The 20,757-nt window shown below is 45.3% G+C and overlaps 1 protein-coding gene across 1 annotated transcript in view; it reads right to left on the minus strand.

The window, feature by feature from the left end:
* The window catches only part of LOC136098249 (neural-cadherin-like), a 55,392-nt gene extending 36,858 nt beyond the window's left edge, over window positions 1-18,534 (minus strand). Inside the window, exons 1-6 of the mRNA XM_065831495.2 lie at window positions 17,523-18,534; window positions 7,788-7,982; window positions 7,082-7,307; window positions 5,598-5,802; window positions 5,083-5,194; window positions 530-779 (exon numbers count right to left, since the gene is read on the minus strand). Of these exons, the coding sequence (XP_065687567.1) occupies window positions 530-779; window positions 5,083-5,194; window positions 5,598-5,802; window positions 7,082-7,307; window positions 7,788-7,982; window positions 17,523-18,534 (2,000 nt within the window). The remainder of the gene's footprint in view (window positions 1-529; window positions 780-5,082; window positions 5,195-5,597; window positions 5,803-7,081; window positions 7,308-7,787; window positions 7,983-17,522) is intronic.
* Window positions 18,535-20,757: the final 2,223 nt, after the last annotated feature.

The raw sequence follows: 20,757 nt of genomic DNA on the forward strand, positions 1-20,757 counted from the left end.
ATGTAAATATGTATTTAGTTTTGTAAACAAATGTATTTATGTTTTGTATTCAAACATCTTCACACTTTAAACTCATTGAAAAAGGTATTCATTCAGGAAAGGAAATAAGGCATTTGAAACAAGCAGGGCCTTATAAAACCATTTGCTGATGATAAAATTAAGTTTTAATGTTTGCTAACTATCATCTTAATCTGTTATAAACGTACACATGGGCAATCACTTTGAGACCTAGAAATCGACACAGTCAAATTTATTCCCTGTAGAGTTAAATCGTATTCATTCTGTTCTCTCTAAATAAAACAGTTGCTCCATAAAGTCAATAAGCTGGTATCACAACTGCTGTATTTTTTTGATACAATCTAGAAAGGAAGGATCAACTTCTAAGCCTTTATTCATACAAATTACCCCTGGATTTCATTGGTACTTATTGCTGCACAAAACAACAAGTAACCATTTAGCCAAGTGTTATTAAGGTTACGCATACAAACAGCATCTTTAAAAACCAAAGCAGGTGTTGAAGCTGGCTTACACAGACTGGGAGAAGACAGGAGCCTCATCGTTCACGTTGGCCATTCGAATCCGCACCGACGCCGTCCCCGTCCGAGGGGGATGTCCTTTATCGACAGCTATCACCACAAACTCATACATATGGTTTGCTCGCTCAAAGTTCAGCCTTTGATTAGAATTGATGACCCCGTGACGTGTGATGGAAAAATCAGTGCTCTGGATGAAGTAAGAGATCTCAGAGTTGGAGCCAGAGTCACAATCTGTTGCAAGCACTATTAGAGAACACATTTAGCAGAATGGTCATGGTGCAGAAGAGATTTGGTCATGTTATTTCCTACTGAGTCAACTTCAGAAGAAACTATTTCTTTTTTTTTTTCTTTTGAGAACAGACATCACCTAAATCTGTTTTATCCATGAAAGTTGTTTGGGTTTTTTTGTTTTTTTTTTTTTTTTGGTAAAAGCCTGGGAACTCAGCAGGAGTCTGGGAGTAAAAAAAGCAAAACAACTCGTCCCCTCCTGCCTCAGTGATCGCAGCAAGGTGGGTTTTGCAAGAGAGCCGTGATCCCAATACTACACAACATGCTTTGTACAAATAGCAGTCAACACTGGTAATTACCGCACAATCAATATGCATCTTAGTAGAACATTATCAGTCATAAACTGTGTCCTCACTCTCTCCAGGGATGCTGTTCAAATTTAATTAGCTCCTGGCTATGTTATAGCTAAAGTACTTTTTAATTACCTGCTTCAAGGTACAAAGAGTGATTAAACATTCCTCCCCAGCAACTGTTTATTCAGTACTTGGGTGTCCCATCTGCTCAGAAGCAGCAAATCAGCAGAACAAAGAGCTGGAGCTCACAGCATTATGTCAAAAGTGATTTTAAAGAGCAGCAGCTCACCTCTTTAATTACCCTGCCATTTTTCTAGACAAACAATGAGGCTTCACATCACACCCACACTGGCATTAAACAAACTCTTTATTCTACCAGGAGGATATAGATGCAGCCATCACGTTAGCACAGAGCCTTTTGGAAATTATTTCAGCGCCTGTAACAAGCACATGGACATCGTGGCAGGCAGCTACAGCATCATCCAAACATCAGATGAAGCAACAATGACTTACCACTATCAGAATATTAACTCAAAACAGAAAAGGGGAAGAGAAAGATTTCAAGAAGTGCACTGAAATGCTGTGCAGAGTTGCAAAAAAACCCCAACTACCTTTGCCCATAGAAAGTTATTCATTTGGGTTTGAAAGGACATTTATGGTAGTTGTAACATCTCTCAAAATCCTGCTGCGAATAAATATTTGTGTGTCTTACAGACTATAAAAGCAAGGCTTTAAGAGTTAATCACTATCTTGATCCACTGAAAAACGAAATATATTAAAAACTCAAGAAAGACAAACTAAAGCAACTTCAAACTGTTACATTTAGCAGTCAATTACTGTTTTTAGAAAGACATGCAGAAAGCAATAAACGTTTGATTTAAAAAGTTATGATTTAATCTACAAAGTCATTACCAAGACATTGTAACCATTTACAAAAATACATTTTATGTGCTTAATAATCATACATCTTTTTTTTGCTCAGATGTTTTCTAGCAAGCAGGGAATGTGACGTTTACATGTATATGGAATCCTAGGGTGTATTAGAAGGGGGGTGGTTAGTAGGCCGAGAGAGGTTCTCCTCCCTCTCTACTCTGCCCTGGTGAGACCACATCTGGAATATTGTGTCCAGTTCTGAGCCCCTCAGTTCAAGAAGGACAGGGAACTGCTGGAGAGAGTCCAGCACAGGGCAACAAAGATGATTAAGGGGGTGAAGCATCTCCTTTATGAGGAAAGGCTGAGGAAGCTGGGTCTCTTTGGCTTGGAGGAGACTGAGGGGTGACCTCATTAATGTTTAAAAATATGTAAAGGGTGAGTGTCAGGAGGATGGAGCCAGGCTCTTCTCGGTGACAACCAATAGTAGGAGAAGGGGCAATGGGTACAAACTGGAACACAAGAGGTTCCACTTATATATGAGAAGAAACTTCTTCTCAGTGGGGGTGACAGAGCACTGGAACAGGCTGCCCAGGGGGGTTGTGGAGTCTCCTATTCTGGAGACATTCAAAACCCACCTGGACACCTTCCTGGGTAACCTCATCTAGGTGTTACTGCTCCGGTGGGGGGGATTGGACTAGATGATCTTTTGAGGTCCCTTCCAATCCCTAACATTCTGTGATATGACAAAGACGTGATACAGACAACGCCAATAGCAACTGGGAATTCCATTCCCCTTCCATTTACTCCGTCCTGCAAACTGGTCTGCTCTGCAAAGGTATTTCAGGGATCACGTAGTCACCTCAAACAGGTCTGTGCAGACTGTACCCATGCTCTGAGATAGTTCAGTGCAAGCTGACTCCAGCTAAAGCCTGGTATGTTAGCACAAAGCCACCCACGACTGCTCCAAGCCCCTCTCTGCTGGCACAGTGGTGCAGCTGAAGGAGCACACTCACCTCTGCTGAGAGCACTCCTCCCTGCTTTGCAATCATGGCTTGTTTGCATCCTAAAGCACATACAGTGAGCATAAATCTGCCCATACTGACTAAGTTGGCAGACTGACTCAGCTAGCGTAACGTCAACACTACAAATATGATGCGAGCCAAACTTCAAGTCTGCTACAATAAAAATGCTTGATGGCTAAAATCTACATTGAAGTCATCCACAGTTCCAACAAATGCCATATATCACAGTATTCTGTTCACTACCATCCATAGCAACCCAGTCAGTCACAGAATGGAAAAAATTGTCTTGTATTTGGATTTCTTTTTGTTTGTGGGACACCCAGAGGTTGTAACCATGCCAGCCCTCAAGGAACTATAGCCAGAGTAAGAGCTGCTTTTTTTTTTGCCCTGAGATGATTCTTGCTTTGGCAGTCAGAGTTCATGGCTCAGCACTCATCCGGCACAGCGGTACAGGTGACTGCACATATGGCTTCCTTGCTACCAATGCTGATCTGCCTGCAATGCCAAATGAGTGCTCACCCACCCATTTTTACTGACTGCCACCTCGCATTTTATTTTTCTAGAAGCCTTTCTAAATGTACCCTGTGTTGTAAAACAACCAAATGGGATGCAATTGCAAACCATACTGCACAGTTCTGCTGTTCTGCTTGTCGTGGACATGGGGTGTACTTTTCTCCCCACAACTGGGTGAATTTTGATCAGCTTTACAAGTCTACTGGAGAGAAGAGCATTCATCTTTTTAACCAAAATCACATGCCAAGGAAATTTTAGGAGTTGATCATTCCAATCAACTTATTTCTTTCCAAGAGCCAATAAACCAAAGAATGAGCCACAGTAAGCTCTGAACTCTCTTGATAAGTGTTCAGAGAAAGCACCCCCTGCAGCCTTTTTATCAGCATGTGGCTGCATAAGGGAAGCCACATTCTTATCACCACTGCAACCTTCAGGCATTCAGCTTCAAATTCAGGAAATTTACATTGTTGTCTTCAAAAGACACACCTCAGTCATGTAAACATTTACTAAGTCTCACCTTGGCATTTACACATTTCTCACACAGTTCAGAAACCCGCTGAGGTCTCAGTCCACGTTCCCATCACCCACCCCAGTCCTGGCCTCTACTTCCAGCTTGAATACTGACAGCAAGCCTGTAAGTGTTCTCCCAGTTTTAGGCAGAACACATTTGTGGCATGCATCACGTCACAACAGATGTCACTCTCCAGACATCTTTGAAGGCATTGAACTGACACCAGTAAAACAGGCTGGAGAACAGACTTTAATTCCCTATCTGTTGGACTCCATAGACTGAGACAAAAGATGCAACGCCATCCAAGTTCAATCCTTAATTACGCAGCCATGGGATTTTGAGAGTGACCTTGAAGCTTTGGTTGGAATTTGAAGCTTAAAAGGATTTCCAACAGCTCTAATCTTTCAACAGGATACTATTCTAGCCTCTAAAAATGTTAACCTGCGCACTCGGGGCTTATGTGCAATGGATATGCAGCCATCTTAAACACAACAAATTTGGAATGATGACTGGTAGGCCACAACCATGAATATAAAAGTTCACAGGCTTTCCAAACACCTCTTCTTTAACACTTTGTAAGTCAATTATACAGTGACAATACCTATTTGATAAAACTAGCTTCCTATTTAAAAACCTCTTTTTTTTTTTTCCTTAACACATTATGAAAAGAAAAACTAGTTGCAGTTGCTTCCACAAAAAGGACACAAAAAGATGACCAAGATGAGTTAAAAGATAGCCACAAGATTTAAAGGAAACAAGTTATGGCAACCCAGTAAGTCACTGCCTGTCAGCTACCTTAACTGCTCCTGGGCTACCATGGGATCCCTCCTTGGGCAGAGCTGTGTGACCCAGCACAGTGGTCCTCCCCTGAAGACACCCACAACTCTGCTTCCAGGATACCCAACAGCCACCTGCAGCCCTCCAGGAAGGCAACCAGCCACATCTTATGAGAGACAGCCCTTCCTCATGGTGAGAACACAAAAACACAAGGCAAACTGCTAAGTTCATGGCAAGCCTGCAACCAAAGGTACCAGGATGGTCCTCACCTTGCAGCAGAGATGTGCCGATGGGAATGGTTTCAGGAATATTGTCTCTGCTGTAAATAGAGTGCTGGAATTCAGGCGAACAGTCGTTTTCATCAGTGATGTGGACCATGACCTGAGACAAAAGGACATGCTGAGAGGGAATTTTAGTTTCTACACTTTGAAAAACAGGTATCCCATTTTGGACACTGCCTGGGAAGTCATTGCTTTTGCTGCTGTCCTGTCCTTACATCCCTGATGCTAAACTTTTTGCTCACATTTCTCCTGTAACACAGAGGTATTATCTCCTCCATTTCCAAGCAGATGGGAGGCAAAACCAAAGAGAAATAATAAAAGGTGTCCACAGAGCCGGGATCTGAACCTAGCTCAGAGCCCAGCCTTCTGCCTGCACCATAAGACGTTCTCCCTCCCGAGCATCTTCACAAGTTTTCTGGGCTATCCATGTGCTTAACTAGTCCCGTTAACAAGGTAACCAAGATTGCAGAGACAGCGGGTAGGAAGTGAAGTGATCCACGTACCTCAGTCACAGTGCTAAGGGTGGTCTCGGCTTCCATGGCCCTCAGCAGCAGGTGGTAGAGGTGGTGCTCGCTCTCGTAGTCCACAGGGTGGGTCAGGCTGAGCTCCCCGCTCTCCTGCCTCACCCTGAAGAGCCCGCTGGGGTTTGTCAGCAGAGTGTATGAAAGAGGCTGGCTCTGGAAAGAAACAGCCTCAACAACCGCCACTCTGTGAAGAATGAGAGAATAACCCTTTGCTTCAAAACAACAACAACAAAAGATGTCTCCTGAGCACTTAGAAGAGGAAGATGAGAGGTGAAGTGCTCCCTGTCAATGTTGGGCTCAGCTTTGTATTCAGCCTGGAAACCCCCGTGTCACGTGGAGCCCACCTACTCTCCCTCCTCTCACCAAGCTGACACTCTGACACAGCAGGGCTTAGATAGCAAACCACTTCAAACGCCATTAACATGAAAATGTTTTTTTCTTCCCTTTTGCACCCTTCCAAATACTTGACAGCAGTTACTGCTTTAACTTCAGTTATATAGGTAACCAAGCTACTATGCTTTTGACTTTTTTTGAAGCTTCAAATGATGGATGTAAGACCCATGAAGCACAGGGCCTTTCCAGATCTTGCTGTCTACCTTGGCAGGACATCAGATGAATGTTTCCCACCCTACCGTGACTTATGTTTTGAAGCTCCACCTCTCACAGCAATCTCTGGTCAGTGTGATAACACACTTTAAGACCATCTCAGTGAAAGCTCTAGGTAAGGAAACAAATTTCCCTCCTCCTCTTCATTCAGTCTCTTTTACAGGGTAAGTGGCACATCTCCAGCAGTTTTTCCTACTTCATCAGCTTATTTTGAAATTTCCTGCTCCTTGAAGGCCCTGTGGCACTGCTCCACCTGCTACATGGTGCTTTAAAAGCCAATGCTGCTCTCCAGCAGCTGAGCAGTGACAATAAAACCAGAGCCAGCTCGGCAGCATCTCCCCACTGCGGCTTGGCTTAGCAACTCTTCACTCAACCGCGGAGCCCTGTGGAGACCCAGCTATATCTATTTGCATTTCACATGTGCATTGGTTATCTCAAGGGTCTGGCAATGACTGCCTTTCTGAAAACTTAAATATAAGTTAAACAGCTCTAAGTCCAGTTAATTAAAAGAGAGTGCTTTTCAAACACTCCTATCTGAAGTGCTCCAGGAAATGCGTAGCCAGAAGTTTGGTTATTTTGATCAGTGATGCAATGCAGTAAGACCCCAAGAACATTAAAACAATCATTTCAGAAGAATTCCAGCACCCCAGGCTACAACATGTGCCACACTGGAGACTCTCAAGCACCAGAAAAATACATAATTTCTTTTAGAAAACACAATGCTATTTTAAAAGTGTAATAGGCAAACACATATGCACAGCCCTGACAAGCAGCAACACCAAAAAGTCATTTTACTGTGCTTTGTGAAGTTCCTCTCAGACTGCGGGGGGGAGCTCACCTAACAAAGTCCAACTTACTTTTCTCCTGCTGGAGTATTTTCAGGGACAAACACACTGTAGGACATGTTAGTGAACTGCGGGGGCCGGGAACCCGCCAGGATGGAAACTGAGGCGTAGGGGCTTTTGTTGCCATATTCGTCAGAGGCTTCCACCGTAACCACGTACTCCTTGTTCCACGTCAAAGGCAAGCCAGTCGTCATGATAATACCGGTATCCTTATCTACTCGGAATCGCTCTTCACCACCTATCAACATATGCACAAAGCTGATCTGAAAAACGCCCCACAGCAAGAACATTTGTATCTTCAGTATTTCAACGTAAGCCACCCTCAAACTGTCTGCCCATGTCCTTGCAGGAACTTCCTTTTACCTCTCCAGTTGTGCACCTTATCTCTCACTCATACCGTGCTCTGTTGAATGGCGCAGGTATAAAAGAGACATAGATGGGTGAAAAATGGAGCCTTAAGTCAATGGTAAGGCTGCAATTGATTTCAAAATAGGAATAAAGTGAAGAAAGTGGCAGCAAGAAAGATTCCCATGTACATATCTGTTTTACCTAAAGCACCTCTAGCTTCTACTTGCTGTATCTTCAAGGATTCCCCAAGGGATAAAAATCAATAAACAAAATGATAAAATTGGAAACAGTTAAGAAAAATCTGCAATTTAACAGAATTTTACCCTTTTTTTAAAAAAAAAAAAAAAAATTATTTACAGAACAGACTTACCTGCAATGAGTGTGTAAGTAATCCCAGCACTGGTATTTTCATTGTTATTGTAGTATGCGACAAGCTGATAGACGAGAGTGCCTTTTCGGGCATCAGGATCAACACGTGCCAGGTAGGGGTACGGGTACATGGCCCAGGACAGAAGTTCCTCTTCTGGGGCAAGGAGTGTCACGTGGCAGAGGTACCAGTCGTTATCTGCAAATGATGCACACATCTCTAGACAGCCTGTTCACAAACTTTAGTCGGGAATGTTTAAGATCTTATCCATTAGTGTCTCTAAACCAAACTGAATTGTCCAGTACATTCATCTTATTGCATGTACAAAAAATTCAGTACAGAAATGGAATCTGGCAGCTCGATGTGCATTAAGTGCAGTAAACAACTAATTAAAAATCTATTCAATAATAGCTTTTAATTAGTTAGATATGCATGTTGAATACTACGTCAGTTACACCTCTTGCCATGAAACAGTTTTAAGTGCGTATTTATCCAGAGTCGAGTGAAATTGGGCCTTATATTTTCAATGAATTCAACATAAATGTTGCCAGTTTACCAAATCAGTTTTAGGGCTTATTAAAATATTTTCTCTTAAAAATGAGCAGAAGTGGTGAGCAACCAAAACTTCCTAAAATTCTTCCAGCTCAAACATGAATTTGTTTAATTTTCTCAAATCACTGGATGTGCCTCCCCTTTCTGCCCCCAGGTAAGGGCCCACAGAAGGTAAACACCACACAAGGACACAGAAGCAGGCACAGCTCTTAACTGTCGGACACACGAAGCAACACCCTCACTGAACCTTGGTAAAACCATGACACTAGCAAAGCCTCAGACCACAGACTCGTGGGATGGTTGAGCTGGCAAGGACCCCTGGAGATCATCTAGTCCAACCCCCTGCTCAAGAAGGGTCACCTGCAGCAGGTTGCCCAGGACAATGTCCAGATGACTTTTGAATATCTACAAGAAGGAGACTCCACAATCTCCCTGGGTAGCCTGTGCAGTCAACTAAAGTTTTGGGGACTGGATTTCAAGAAAGATGTGGACCAGATGGCAAATGTCCAGAGAAGAGCAAAGAGCGCAACCAGGAAACAGCCTGTCAAGAAAACTGGAAAGGCCTGGGGGTCCTCAGAAGAGGAGACTGCAAGAGACATGCTAACAGTGCTAGAAGGTGGCAAAGCACTGATGTACAGAGTCAGTCAATTATTCCCTACCCCATGAGACAAAAAGTAACACTAATTCTTCAGGAAAAGATTTGCATTAGCTGTTGGCGAAGGGGGAAGTCACACAGCAATTTTTGAATTATAAGGATAATGGAGCGCTCCATAGCAGCTGGAGAGGTAAGAGGGCATCCACCAATGAGATCTTTTTAGACCTGACTAGACAAATATCTGCTGGGAATCACTTTGTTATAGCAAAGCCTGCCTCTAGGCAGAAGCATGGTACCAGCAAGACTGTTAAATCCTTTCTATCATCTTTTAACCCCTCTTTTGCATCTCATTGATTTCTGAAGCTCAGATGTTCACATGTCACTCGTTCCCCAGCAGCTTGAGGGAATTTCTAGCATAAACATTCTTTGGACCTTGCGTTTTTCTTTGCTGTTCACTCAAAGATAAGAAGTGAGGAAAGCAGTGAACACCACTCCAGAAACATCCAGCACCTCACTTGAAAGGAAAAAACACAGGATGGGGCCAAATCTGGAGGGCTGCGGTACAACAACAGGTGGTAATAAACTTCAGATATCAGGTAGAATGTCCTTTTGCATCTGAGACCTGGCTCACTCCTGTAGCCCCTCAGCATTTTTTTCTGCTTTTCAGGTTTGAAAGAGCAGAGCTATTCTATCTGGGCAAGGAAACAAAACTTAACTGAAGCAACCTGCAGGCACACTGGTAAAACAGTCTGGGTTTTCTGCATATAGACATCAGAGCTCTAATCCCAGCAGGGAGTAAATGGCTGTAGCATGGAGGGTGTCAGTCTGTTCTCCCAAGTAACAAGTGATAGGACAAGAGGTAATGGCCTCTACTTGCACCAGGGGAGGTTCAGGTCAGATATTAGGAAAAAACTCTTCATGGAAAGGGTTGTCAGGCATTGGAACAGGCTGCCCAGGGACATGCTTGAGTCACCATCCCTGAAGGTGTTTAAAAGATGTGTAGATGTGGTGCTTAGGGACACAGTTTAGTGGTGGACTTGACAGTGCTAGGTTAACGGTTGGACTAGGTGACCTTACAGGTTATTTTCCAACCAAAATGATTCTATGATTCCATGAAGCAAAGATTGTTATAAAGGTCAGGTCTAAGTTGAAGCAAGTCCCAAACTCAAAGAAAAGCAATGTTGGACAAGCAGCGGACACTAACTGGAGGCCAGTCAAAGAGCACTGCTCTGCCCTCTCATTCAGAAAGGGCTGTTCAGAAGCAGCACTTTGGGCCTTCACTACTCAGGGGTATGGACATTCCTGGTAACTGTCTCCTCTTTGCACACACACCAGGAGTGAGAAACTCCTGGATTCTAAGGTGTTACAGACACATGGCATTCAAATTATTGCATTGACTTGAAAAAAGTCAGTGAAACAAAACCAAACTTGATAAAGTAGGTTTTTTTTTTTCCCAGCAATACCTTGTTTTTTCAACTGTCATAACTGTAAAGGCATTAACAGATCAAGCCTCTGAAATCAATAGTGTTTTATTTTGTTCCACTGACACAACTGCAGCATCCTATTAAATCAGATCGCAACATCACCCAGTGATGTTACAGTTCACCCATTTTGTCAATATGAATCACCCGCTGAAAGGAAGGAAATAATCAGGAAACCAGGCTCCATAGCCTGTGAAACTAGACTATCAACAGGATAAAATACCTGGCTACTGAAACAGGATAAAATTCCTGGCTATTGGAAAGAGTCATGGTATGATTAGTCCAGAAGACAATACTATAGAGGACTGATTTTCCTGGAGATACTAGCATATCCCCAAAGCTTCAGCTTTACTTCTTGCTTACACACAAGAAAGGCACATCAGGGATGGTATGAAAGGGATGTCAATCAACCACCAGCTAAAAGGAACCTAAGTGAAAGGGTTAGGATGTAGCAAGTACAAGGATGGGGGAACGCACCACATGGCCATCCATGCAACGAAAAGCTGCTAATTTTCTGTCTTTGAGGACTAAACACACCTCAGCAGATCAGAGCAGATATATCTGTGGCATCCTTGGACAAGAGCATGAAAGCAAAGAAAGAACTGGAAAAAGTTTTTAAACTCTAAGTGGCTATTCCTGTAAGCTTGTATCAGCTCTGTGTTCCTTTAATCATTTATTTTCCTACCTTAATGGAAGGAGGAAATGTGACAGAAGTAATCTTCTTTTGCCAAGATGAGCATTAGAGCTGCACCAATTGATATGGATTTGACAGGGCTAACACTGGGAAGCTGAGAAGTCAAAAATGTGCATTGAAAAAATTATAGTTTATATTTTACGTATACCCCCTCTGGTAAAATGAATAATTTGAATGTAAAAGAGACAGCATGGTATACAAAGACGTTTCTGCAGTATCCACCTTGAAACAGGACATCAAGACACGATTCCTACACAGCCCCTCATTGTGCTGTCAGTCACAAATTCTAGGATGATTCCTAAATGTGTCTCATAAGGGCAGCATCATTAAAGAAACACAGCATCCTTCGAGGAGCCTATGACTGGACGAGCTCCCAGTCACTGTCTCTGCCTTTCTATCACTCCACACAACACAGCATCTAATCTTCATCTTTAAACTGGCACTTATTAGGTTTAAAGTAGCTTGTATGTGACGTAAAAAACCCTTTTCCTGAGAAGCAGAATCCAATGGCTGCAGTGGTTAGGAATCACCTCGCTTCCAGCCCCAGTCTTTCCGCAGAGAACCTACGGGCATTTGTTCTTGTGTCAGCATTGTCTTTTAACGAAAACAAGTCTCTTCTTGAGGTTTGTTCGAATGGGTATAAAATAAAAAGTTGCTTCCTGAGGCTTTATGCAATAAAAGCTGTTCATGTGACCATACTTTGAGTATATTAATTTCTTTCCAAAGACTTAAAATTTATAATTACCGGCAAAATACCAGTATTTTTTTTTTTTTTCAGCAGCAATAGCATGTTTCATATGTACAAAAAGATGCCAAAAAAGTTATAGCAAGATTTCTGGTTAACACATGTGGATGGAACTATAAGAGATGCACATCAGACTCAGTAGCTCATGCAACTTTGATCAAGGTAGACAGTGGCATTTAGAGGTGCGTTTGGATTAACCAGGGCAGCAGCCTCCAAAGGAGGTTCCTGTGCTGTGGCCTGAGAAATGAAAAGGTAAGAGTCCATAACCTGCCTTCCAATTTACCTGATATACTAAATTTCTAAACAGATCCTCCTCCCCTTCCACAGACACAACCCTCGCTGCTTTGCTACTCCTCTCCCATGCAGCAAATGTCTATTCCATATTTATAGCTTTTGTTTACTCAGTCGAAACCTCAGCTAGCCCATCTGATGTAAAGCAAGTGTACATAACATCCATAACTGTATGCGCAAACCACTCCTGGCTCTGCTCCACCAAGCGCTGCTTTTAGTCCCCCATCAGCAATGTGCAAGACAGCGAGATCTGTGTAGTTACCAGAGCAGAACCCTGAGTCCTTTCCATCCACCCGTTTCCTAAGGTCAAGCTTTTAAAGGCTTTTCTTAAACCTTTTGCCTAACTTCCTCTTAAATTTTGGACAGTTTTCACTAGCATGCCAAACTCACTGCTTGGGCTGAAACTCCAGTACGGTCATGTAACACACAAACCAGGCTCTGATGGCTTTAGCGAGGAAACACCAGCTCCTGCTGAGCAGCGCCTGCCACGTTCCAGCAAGGACAGTGTTCAAACGGGAGCAACTTCAGTCCCACTTCAGGGTCATATTCCCAAACGAGAAGGCTACGCACACGTCTGCCTAGGGATGCTTATGTGAAAAAAATGCCTGTGCAAACACATTAAGTTTTAGTTTTGGGCCTCCCATGTGTAATGCAGGTGTGAAAAGGCAGACACAGATTGGGCAGCTCCTGTCGATACACAAGAATTAAACCCTGCCACATACTGCACATGGCTCTTGGAGTGTAAAACAGCACTGGGGGTACACAGGGATGTTTCTGGTGTGATGCAGCTTTGATCTGGGTCTGAAACAGATTTTTAAATGTCTTCCTGCTATTGTAATATAATGAAAACTCAAAAATATTACATCATAAACTGTATAAAAAATTTAAGATACTAACATTAATGATAAAGGGTGGAATATTCTATTTTGAAGGTCTCCTATTGCTTTTCTCTAACTTGTTATAATAGTTTCTTATGTACCTTACTAAAGATACTTGTATCACAAACTTTACCTCTTCTGTTTTTAAGCTTTTTGTTGGTTTCCCAGCTATAGAGTTTATCAGAGATTCTTACCACTTATTTATTGCCTCTGGGTCACTATAGATTTTTACATCTGTTTTTTTTACAGTAAGATTCTTCCGGAGATACATACAGATAGGGTAACACAATAACCTTCATCCTGGAGCTTGCTGTTTTGTCTAATGATCCCTGACCATTAAAATGGTTTCACGGTTTAAGTGAAGCAAGCTTTTACTCCGTCAGCACCTGAATTTGAAGGCATAGCAATGGCATCCACAGATGGTTTTAATCAGTCTTGTACCAGAATGGAAAAAAAACCCCAATAAGCCAAAAACCTAAAGGCAGCACATAGCATGACCACAGCATGACCTCTAAACCTGATTGCCAGGCCAGATTTCTGTTTCTGGAGTCAGATTCATTTTATTCTAGAATGTCAGGGGGTGACACGAAGCAACAGCCCATGAGTGCCCTCATGAAACAAAACAAACAAACAGAAAACCCAAAAAACCACAAAACCAAAACTAAACAACCCAACTCAACCAAAAAACCCAAACCAACAAAAACAAAACAAAAGCCAAACTCTAAGCTTTATCTTGATTTGAAACCATAGCCAGCATGTACCTATTACTTGTCAGTTTTTACAGAAGCTGTATTTAAAGGCTTTTCTTTCCCAGTAGGCAACCTGGAGGAAGAGTTTTTTAGAGTGCAAGGGACTCAAATCACTTAAAGTTTCCATATGCAGTCTGAGCTGTATTTTCAGGAATTTCAAGATTTGACAGATGCCTTTTTAAAACATAGTTTGCTTCCAGTGAGTCATAAGGGTTCGATACTTATCATATTCTACCATAAGACACTACATGTGAGGAAGAGCATTATGCTACAGCCTCCTCAGTCAGATTTAAGATCTATCTCCTTGGAGTTCAGTTACAATAGTAAATAGTTGCTATTCCACCTGAAAGAAAACAAGTGCAGAGGCATCCACCTCTATTTCAAAACATGAAAATACTGAACAGCCTTGCAACTGTTTTATTCATTTCAGTCGTAAACCAGCTGTTGGTGTTTACCTCAGTTTGATGTCCTGAGGCATCCCAGGTTTAAAGGGTTGCCAGCCTCAGGCTTGCTCTTCAGAGCACTGCAGACAGGCTGGAAGGGGCAGAGATTTGTCTGGCTGGGCTTTTGAGTCTCCCTTGTTTTCAAAGAAAAATAACCTTTGTACGTTATAGAGTGACTACTTATCATATATGTTTTCAGTTTGATAGCATGTGGGCAGTATCTGTGGTGCCGGTGCGTGCAGGAGCATGGAAACCACCAAGGAGGGGGTCACTATTCCAAGCTAACGCAGCATGTGCTCTATAAGACCTTCATGGCAGGCTCTTAAGATTAAAACAGACAAAAAATCAAAACACAAAAAAAACCAGAGCTGAAAGTCTGGTAGAGTCAAAGCGTGGGGGTAAGAAATTGTGTTTCTTCACTTTTTGAAACAGGATGAAGTCCTAAACATAAAGTTGCTACACAGAGTGTACCAGTAGATATCCCCAGCTACAGAAAGGATGGATGTGGGTGGAGGCAGAGGGGACAGCGTGTAACTGCACGTCCTACCCTTCGTAAGTCGGTAACAAGTATGAGAACCTACATTTGTGCTTGCAGGTGTGGGCAGGTGTGCAAGAACAGAGTCAGACCTGGAAGGGGAAAGGAACTACAGCCCTTTCAGTCCTTTCCCACCCCTCCCAGCCCTTCCATGCTCAGTCTACGTGCTGTTCCTCTGCCGTCTGACGGCACAGTCTGTGTTTCCAGGTTGCTAAATGGCCTGGAAGAAAACCTGGATGAGGAAAGAATTGTTGAGTAGCTGCTACCTTTGTGTAAGATTCTTGCCTCAACTCCAGATCCCAATCCCACAACTATGCTCATGCAGAGCCCACAACAGCAAGGCTTTGAGAGACAGAGGCAACCTGCCAGATTCCTGAAGATGCTAACTACTTTGTGTAGGTGGATAAGACAGTTCACAGAAGTGTAAACCTCTTTGTGATGTACCAAGTGTAAGCTCAATGGAAGAAGGACTATATTTTCGCAGTGATGATGTCCCCACAGACCAGACGGCAGTGTCATACACATCACTGCTGCAAGTACTGCTGAGCAACATGTGGGATTCAGGAGGTTATTGTTCCCCGCACTCAGTTTATTTCAGTATTTCAACCGCCTAACGCTGTCTTCCTAGGACTACAGTTGCAAGTGACAGTGCTCCAAGTTACTGACTGACCTCCTTCTTTATTTTTTTTAAGTGTCCAAAAAGCTTTGCTTTTCTTGAAAAAATCCCAAACCGCAACACACAAGCTTCACTGGAGAAGCAGCACCTGTGAAATACATGAGTTCATTCACAGTTTTTACATAAGAGATGGCAATTAATAAGGGTCTGTTAGTTTTGTTTTTCAGTTAATGAGAGGATTAAAAATTTGGCACATGCTCCATAATATTGATTGCTAGGTGACCCGCTGTTAATTATTTTTAGTAAGAGGCACAAGGAGAAATGAGGAGCAAACAAAAGTTAATTCTGTTAGGCTTTAGACAGTTCACCAGGTTTGTTCAGATAAAAAAATGGATGCTCAAAGCCTCACATTGTTTCCTCATCTTCCCATACAATAAGCAGCCAGAAAAAGATCCAAAATTCATTACTACACAAAGTTATGAGGCAGTTTTGATTTTAAAAGTAGCTTAAAGGAGTGTATAAATGACCTTGTCCCACTTGATCATCGAATTCCTTTCTCCCTGAGGCTCATCTCTTGTCAATACGTTATCAGTGCATAGACAGTGGTAAAAACACGTTGTACTGCACTGGATTGGAGAGGAGAACATGATTAATCATTTGTACAACACTGCTCACAAGGTTATTTGCTTTCATTACAAATAAGCAAGACAGTCAAACAACATGTCACCTTCCCAACTCCATCTTCAGCTGGAATGAGAAGTTCCACTTGCAGTGTCAGATGATTTGTTTGAAGTTAGTACCTAGAAATACTGTGGAGCATTTTTATTATGCTAAATGTTCCTCACTTTCATGACACAGCCCATTCCTGCAAGAATAAGTCTCTGAGACAGGCAGCTCTGAGATTCTCAGTCTGCACACAGTGCAAGATGGTAGGGGGATCACAGCCCCCAGCACACTCCAACATATCTGTTTTCCTCCCAGCTGTATGTTTCACATTTCCTAAAGATCAGGCTGTGAAATCCATCTAAAAAACCCCGTAAATATTCCCTCTATAGTGAAGCTGTACGCATCCAAGGAAAAACAAACAAATAACACAAAAATTCCACAAACAAAACCACACACACAAAAACCAAAACACGGATGATGACCAGTAATGTTATCAGATATCTGAGCTGCAGTTGCAAGCACACTACAAAACTTGCTCTAAGGTGAAAGTAACACATGGAAAGGACAGCTGTCATAGCCATAATGCACCTCAAGCTTAACATGGTTAAAATTTAACAAGTCCAGCCATTCTCTTAGTTGTGTTATTAGGAGAACTACATACAATATACAAGCTGTTGATGTATAGAGGATTTACACAGTGATATAATGATGTCACCATCTAGTTCTCTGCACCAACTTCTAAGATTTGAGATTGGGATAATTTTTTTTTTTTTCTTGTCCCAAGTCCATTGGCCTCCATTGGGCAAAAGCTTCTTTCCCTTTCCCTGCACTGCTCTGTCTGTGCTGCTGCTGCCGTCCAGCAGCACCTCCGTGGGGTTCAGCACACAGTCACGGCAGGATGTCCTGGCACGTTGGGCTGTAGCCTGTAAGTGCTCACCCTCAGGGACATGTCATCTCCGCCTTCCCAGGTCATGGGGGGCCACAGGGAGCAAAGCGGCTCTCTGGTAACTCCCCGCGTTATGAGACAAGCGGTCTGTAGTGATGTGCTCCCCGCTCTAACTGCTTGTTAACCCATAAGCAGACCCCTCCGATCCTACAAAAGTGAACCTGCTGTGACAGGAACTCCTTACAACACAGCATCAACCAAAAAATTCTTCTTTATCCACATTTTTCATCTGCTCCTTCAAAGGCGGGAGGTGAAAGCTTTTCTCGCTACCGGAGAAGACCCAGCACACCCCCACGCCACAAAACCCAGTTCGGGAGGGAGCCCCCACAGCCGTCCTCGGCTCCCCACGCCCCAGGGTGGGCGGCATCAGCCCGGCCGCATCCCCTCAAGCGATAAGTGCCCGGCACGGCCGTGTCCGCTCCGCATCCACCCTGCCTCGAGGCGACTCTTCAGCCCCACCCGGCCATTTCGCGGCTATCCTGCCCCACCCGAGGCAGCGCCGTGGGTCGGTGCGACCGTGTCCCTGCAGCCCGTTTCGGCCCCCTACCTTGTCCTCCGCCGCGGTGCACCTTGACCAGCACCTCCGCCCGGCCGCCCGCCCGCAGCTCCCGTCGGAGGTAGAGCCGCCCAGACGTTCGGTCGACCCCCACGGGGGTGGCGCCAGGAGACGCCAGCTCGAACCAGCCGCCCGCCGCCCGGTCGCGGCTCCGCGGGACGGTGAAGACAGTGTCGCCCACCCGCGCCCCGTGAGGCAGACGGGCCGTGTAACGCTGCGAGCCGGGCCCCGGCGGCCGCTCGGGCGGAGGCAGGGATCGCGCCCGCCGCCGCCTCCCCTCGCCGGCCGCCGCCGTCCGTCCGCGCACAGCCAGGCGCAGGCACCGCGCGGGGCTGCGCAGCGGGCGCGGACGGCCGTGGTCGTGAGCCGCGACGCAGAGGCGGAGCCGGCGCAGCCCCAGCAGCGAGCCCACAGTCAGCACCTGCCCGCTGCGGGGCACCACGAAGAGCCGGCGGCTGCCGGCGCCCGGCGGCCAGGGGCGGTAGGTGAGACGCGCGTTGGCGCCCTCGTCGCCGTCCGAGGCGCGGAGCCGGGCCACTTCCGTGCCCAGCGGGGCCAGCTCGTCCACCTCCAGCGGCCGCGCCGGCGGCAGGCGCGGTCGGTGGTCGTTGCGGTCCAGGACTCGGATCCGCAGCAACGCCTCCCGGGGAGACCGTCCCGCCCGCCGCCGCAGCTGAAGCCCGTACTCGGGCTGCGCCTCTCGGTCTAGGCGCTCGGCCGTGCGGAGCAGCAGCAACCCCCGCCCGCCACCCGGCCGCCGCTGGAGGGAGAAACGGGAGGCGCCGTCACCCTCCAGCGCCCACTCCCCGGGCGGCTCCCCGGGGCCCAGCAGCCTCCGCAGCGGCACCCGCAAGCCCCGCACCCGCGTCCCCGCCGGACTGTTCTCGGGCACCTGCCCGGAGAAGCGGAGCAGGCGGGGAGCGCCGCCGCGCCCCAGTGCCGCCGCCCCGCAGAGCAGCAGCAGCAGCAGGACCGGGAGCGACCCGCAGCCGCCCCGGCCCATCCTGCCGAGTGGAGAAGGGAACCCCACGGAGCTGCACCACACTGCGCCGCGCTCCCGCCGTGCACGCCCACGCCACGTGGAGACCCGGCCCCGCCCGGGCCGCCGCGGCCAGTCAGAAGCGTGGGCGGGACGGGGCGAGCCCGTCCCTGCGTGGGTAACCCCAGCGCCACGCAAAGCGCTCAGCAATGCCGGGCAAATCCCTCATGTGCCCCAATTCTTTCGAGGACCCTTCCGATCCCTAACATTCTGTGATTCTGTGAATTACAGTGCTTTCTCCTCCACGGGCTCCTGTGCCGCTTGCGTGTCACGTCTCCAGATGCTCCCGCCTGCTCCTGTGCCAGCGGAGCGGAGGCAGGAGGAGCAGCAGGGCTTCTCGGGGGTACTTCGGGGTAAAGGGACAACCTCCTGCTTTCCTGAGGGTGTATGAAAAAACCCCAGCCAAGCTAAAAGAGCAACCAGCAAAAGAAACAAAGGAAAAAAACACTATTGCATAAAGGGTGGAGGGCCTTGGGACACTTGAATCATTGAAGAACAGTTGTGACCAAGGAAGGTTTTTTTCTGATATAAGCTGGACTTCTCTTGTACGTGTGGCCCCACAAAGTGCGTATAGAGGCTGCTGCAGTTTTGGCAGAAGGGGGAAGAGCAAAATATGTCTCAGCATTAATGTGAACAATAGCACTAATTATCATATTTAAAATTTCAGTCTTTGAGTGAAATAGTTTTGGGAAAAGAACGTGTGCTGTTCTTGAAAGCAATATGGAAATGGTCTTTCTGAATGCATCGGTCCTGCTCAACATGCGTCAAACGATCCGAGCATGGGAATCATTGCACTGGTTATACCGTGATCAACGGGAGTGTGAATCCAAGCCTGACCATTCCAACGCCAATCGCTCCCCACATGGTCAAACCAAACATTACTCATGTTCTCCTCGCTCCAAGCGCGAGTCCCAGAAGCATCTTCCATCCCTGCTAATAAACAAGAACAACAATATCTCCCTTTGCATAGCAATGGTAACAGCTTAGGAGCTGGCTTTGGCCAAGCCTCTGCATCCAGTTGGTCAAGCTGTGCTAATATTTTTCCATTAGAAATGCTCCCTCTTGCTGCTTTGAACGCAAGTTTGCTAGTTTTACTAAGAGGCTGTTAGGAAGGCAGGGGTGTCTGTTGCCAGCTGTGTTATAACTTCAGCGATGACACATCTAGGCTGGAAGTAAAGCTTTGCTCAAGAAAGTCAGAAACTATTTCAATCAGCTTTAGTCAAATATTACAGGCAACAGTGAAAGGTGACAACCAGCTGCTAGATCTGCACCTCTGCCACCTGGGGAATTACCACTTTAAGGAGAGGTGATCGCTGGGAGATCACAGCATGTTATTACAAGCTGTCAGCCTTTATTTTTACCCTAGCAAGGTGAAGGGATGATAGTTTATAAAAACTGACACAATGTGAGATCTTAGACTGGGAAGGCAAAAAGTAAAACCAAGTATTTTTAGGGAATGGTTTATCAGTAAAAACAGGAAGGTAACCAGCAAGATCCATCCATGGTTCATGTGCTGTTGCAAGCTTTAAGTACATTATCTCCACTCTTTGTGCCCTACATAAACTGTGAATAATTCCCAGCCTCAAAAAGGCACTAGAAAGCCCATTGACTTCCAACACTTAATGAGCAGCCAGACCACCCAGATGAGCCTCCAGTTTAGGACAAGTTTAGATCAGTACTGAGACACACCCTTCTGAAATGCGATGTGTCCTCCTGGCCTTACACAAACTCTCAACAAGCAAATTAAATCCTCTCAAAATCAAGTGCCCAATTTTAGCTTATATTACAAGATACGCTGCCCTTTCTGTTCTCTTACATTCACACATTTAGAAACATACGGTCTTGTCTATAGCCTGTCAAGATACAAGCCACATTTTATTCACAGTACTCCCTTACACCTGTGAACCCATGTATTGTTAATACATTCATTAACACATCATTTTGGTGATGTGAATTTAGGCTTCTGCTGCACATCAGTCCCATTGATAGAATTTAGGGTGCACCTTACAGAGCAGAACCGGTGACAACCTTGTCACCATGGGTACTTACTAGCACAACTGTGGTATTTTCAACATCCAGTTGCACAAAACCTGTGCTATGACAAAACAAATACATATATAATTTGTGGAGACACTTCACACCCTACAATTTAAAGAGACTCAAACACACTTGAGGTGTGCTTGACTG

Source organism: Patagioenas fasciata, chromosome 2 (assembly GCF_037038585.1).
Source record: "Patagioenas fasciata isolate bPatFas1 chromosome 2, bPatFas1.hap1, whole genome shotgun sequence".
NCBI lineage: Eukaryota > Metazoa > Chordata > Aves > Columbiformes > Columbidae > Patagioenas > Patagioenas fasciata.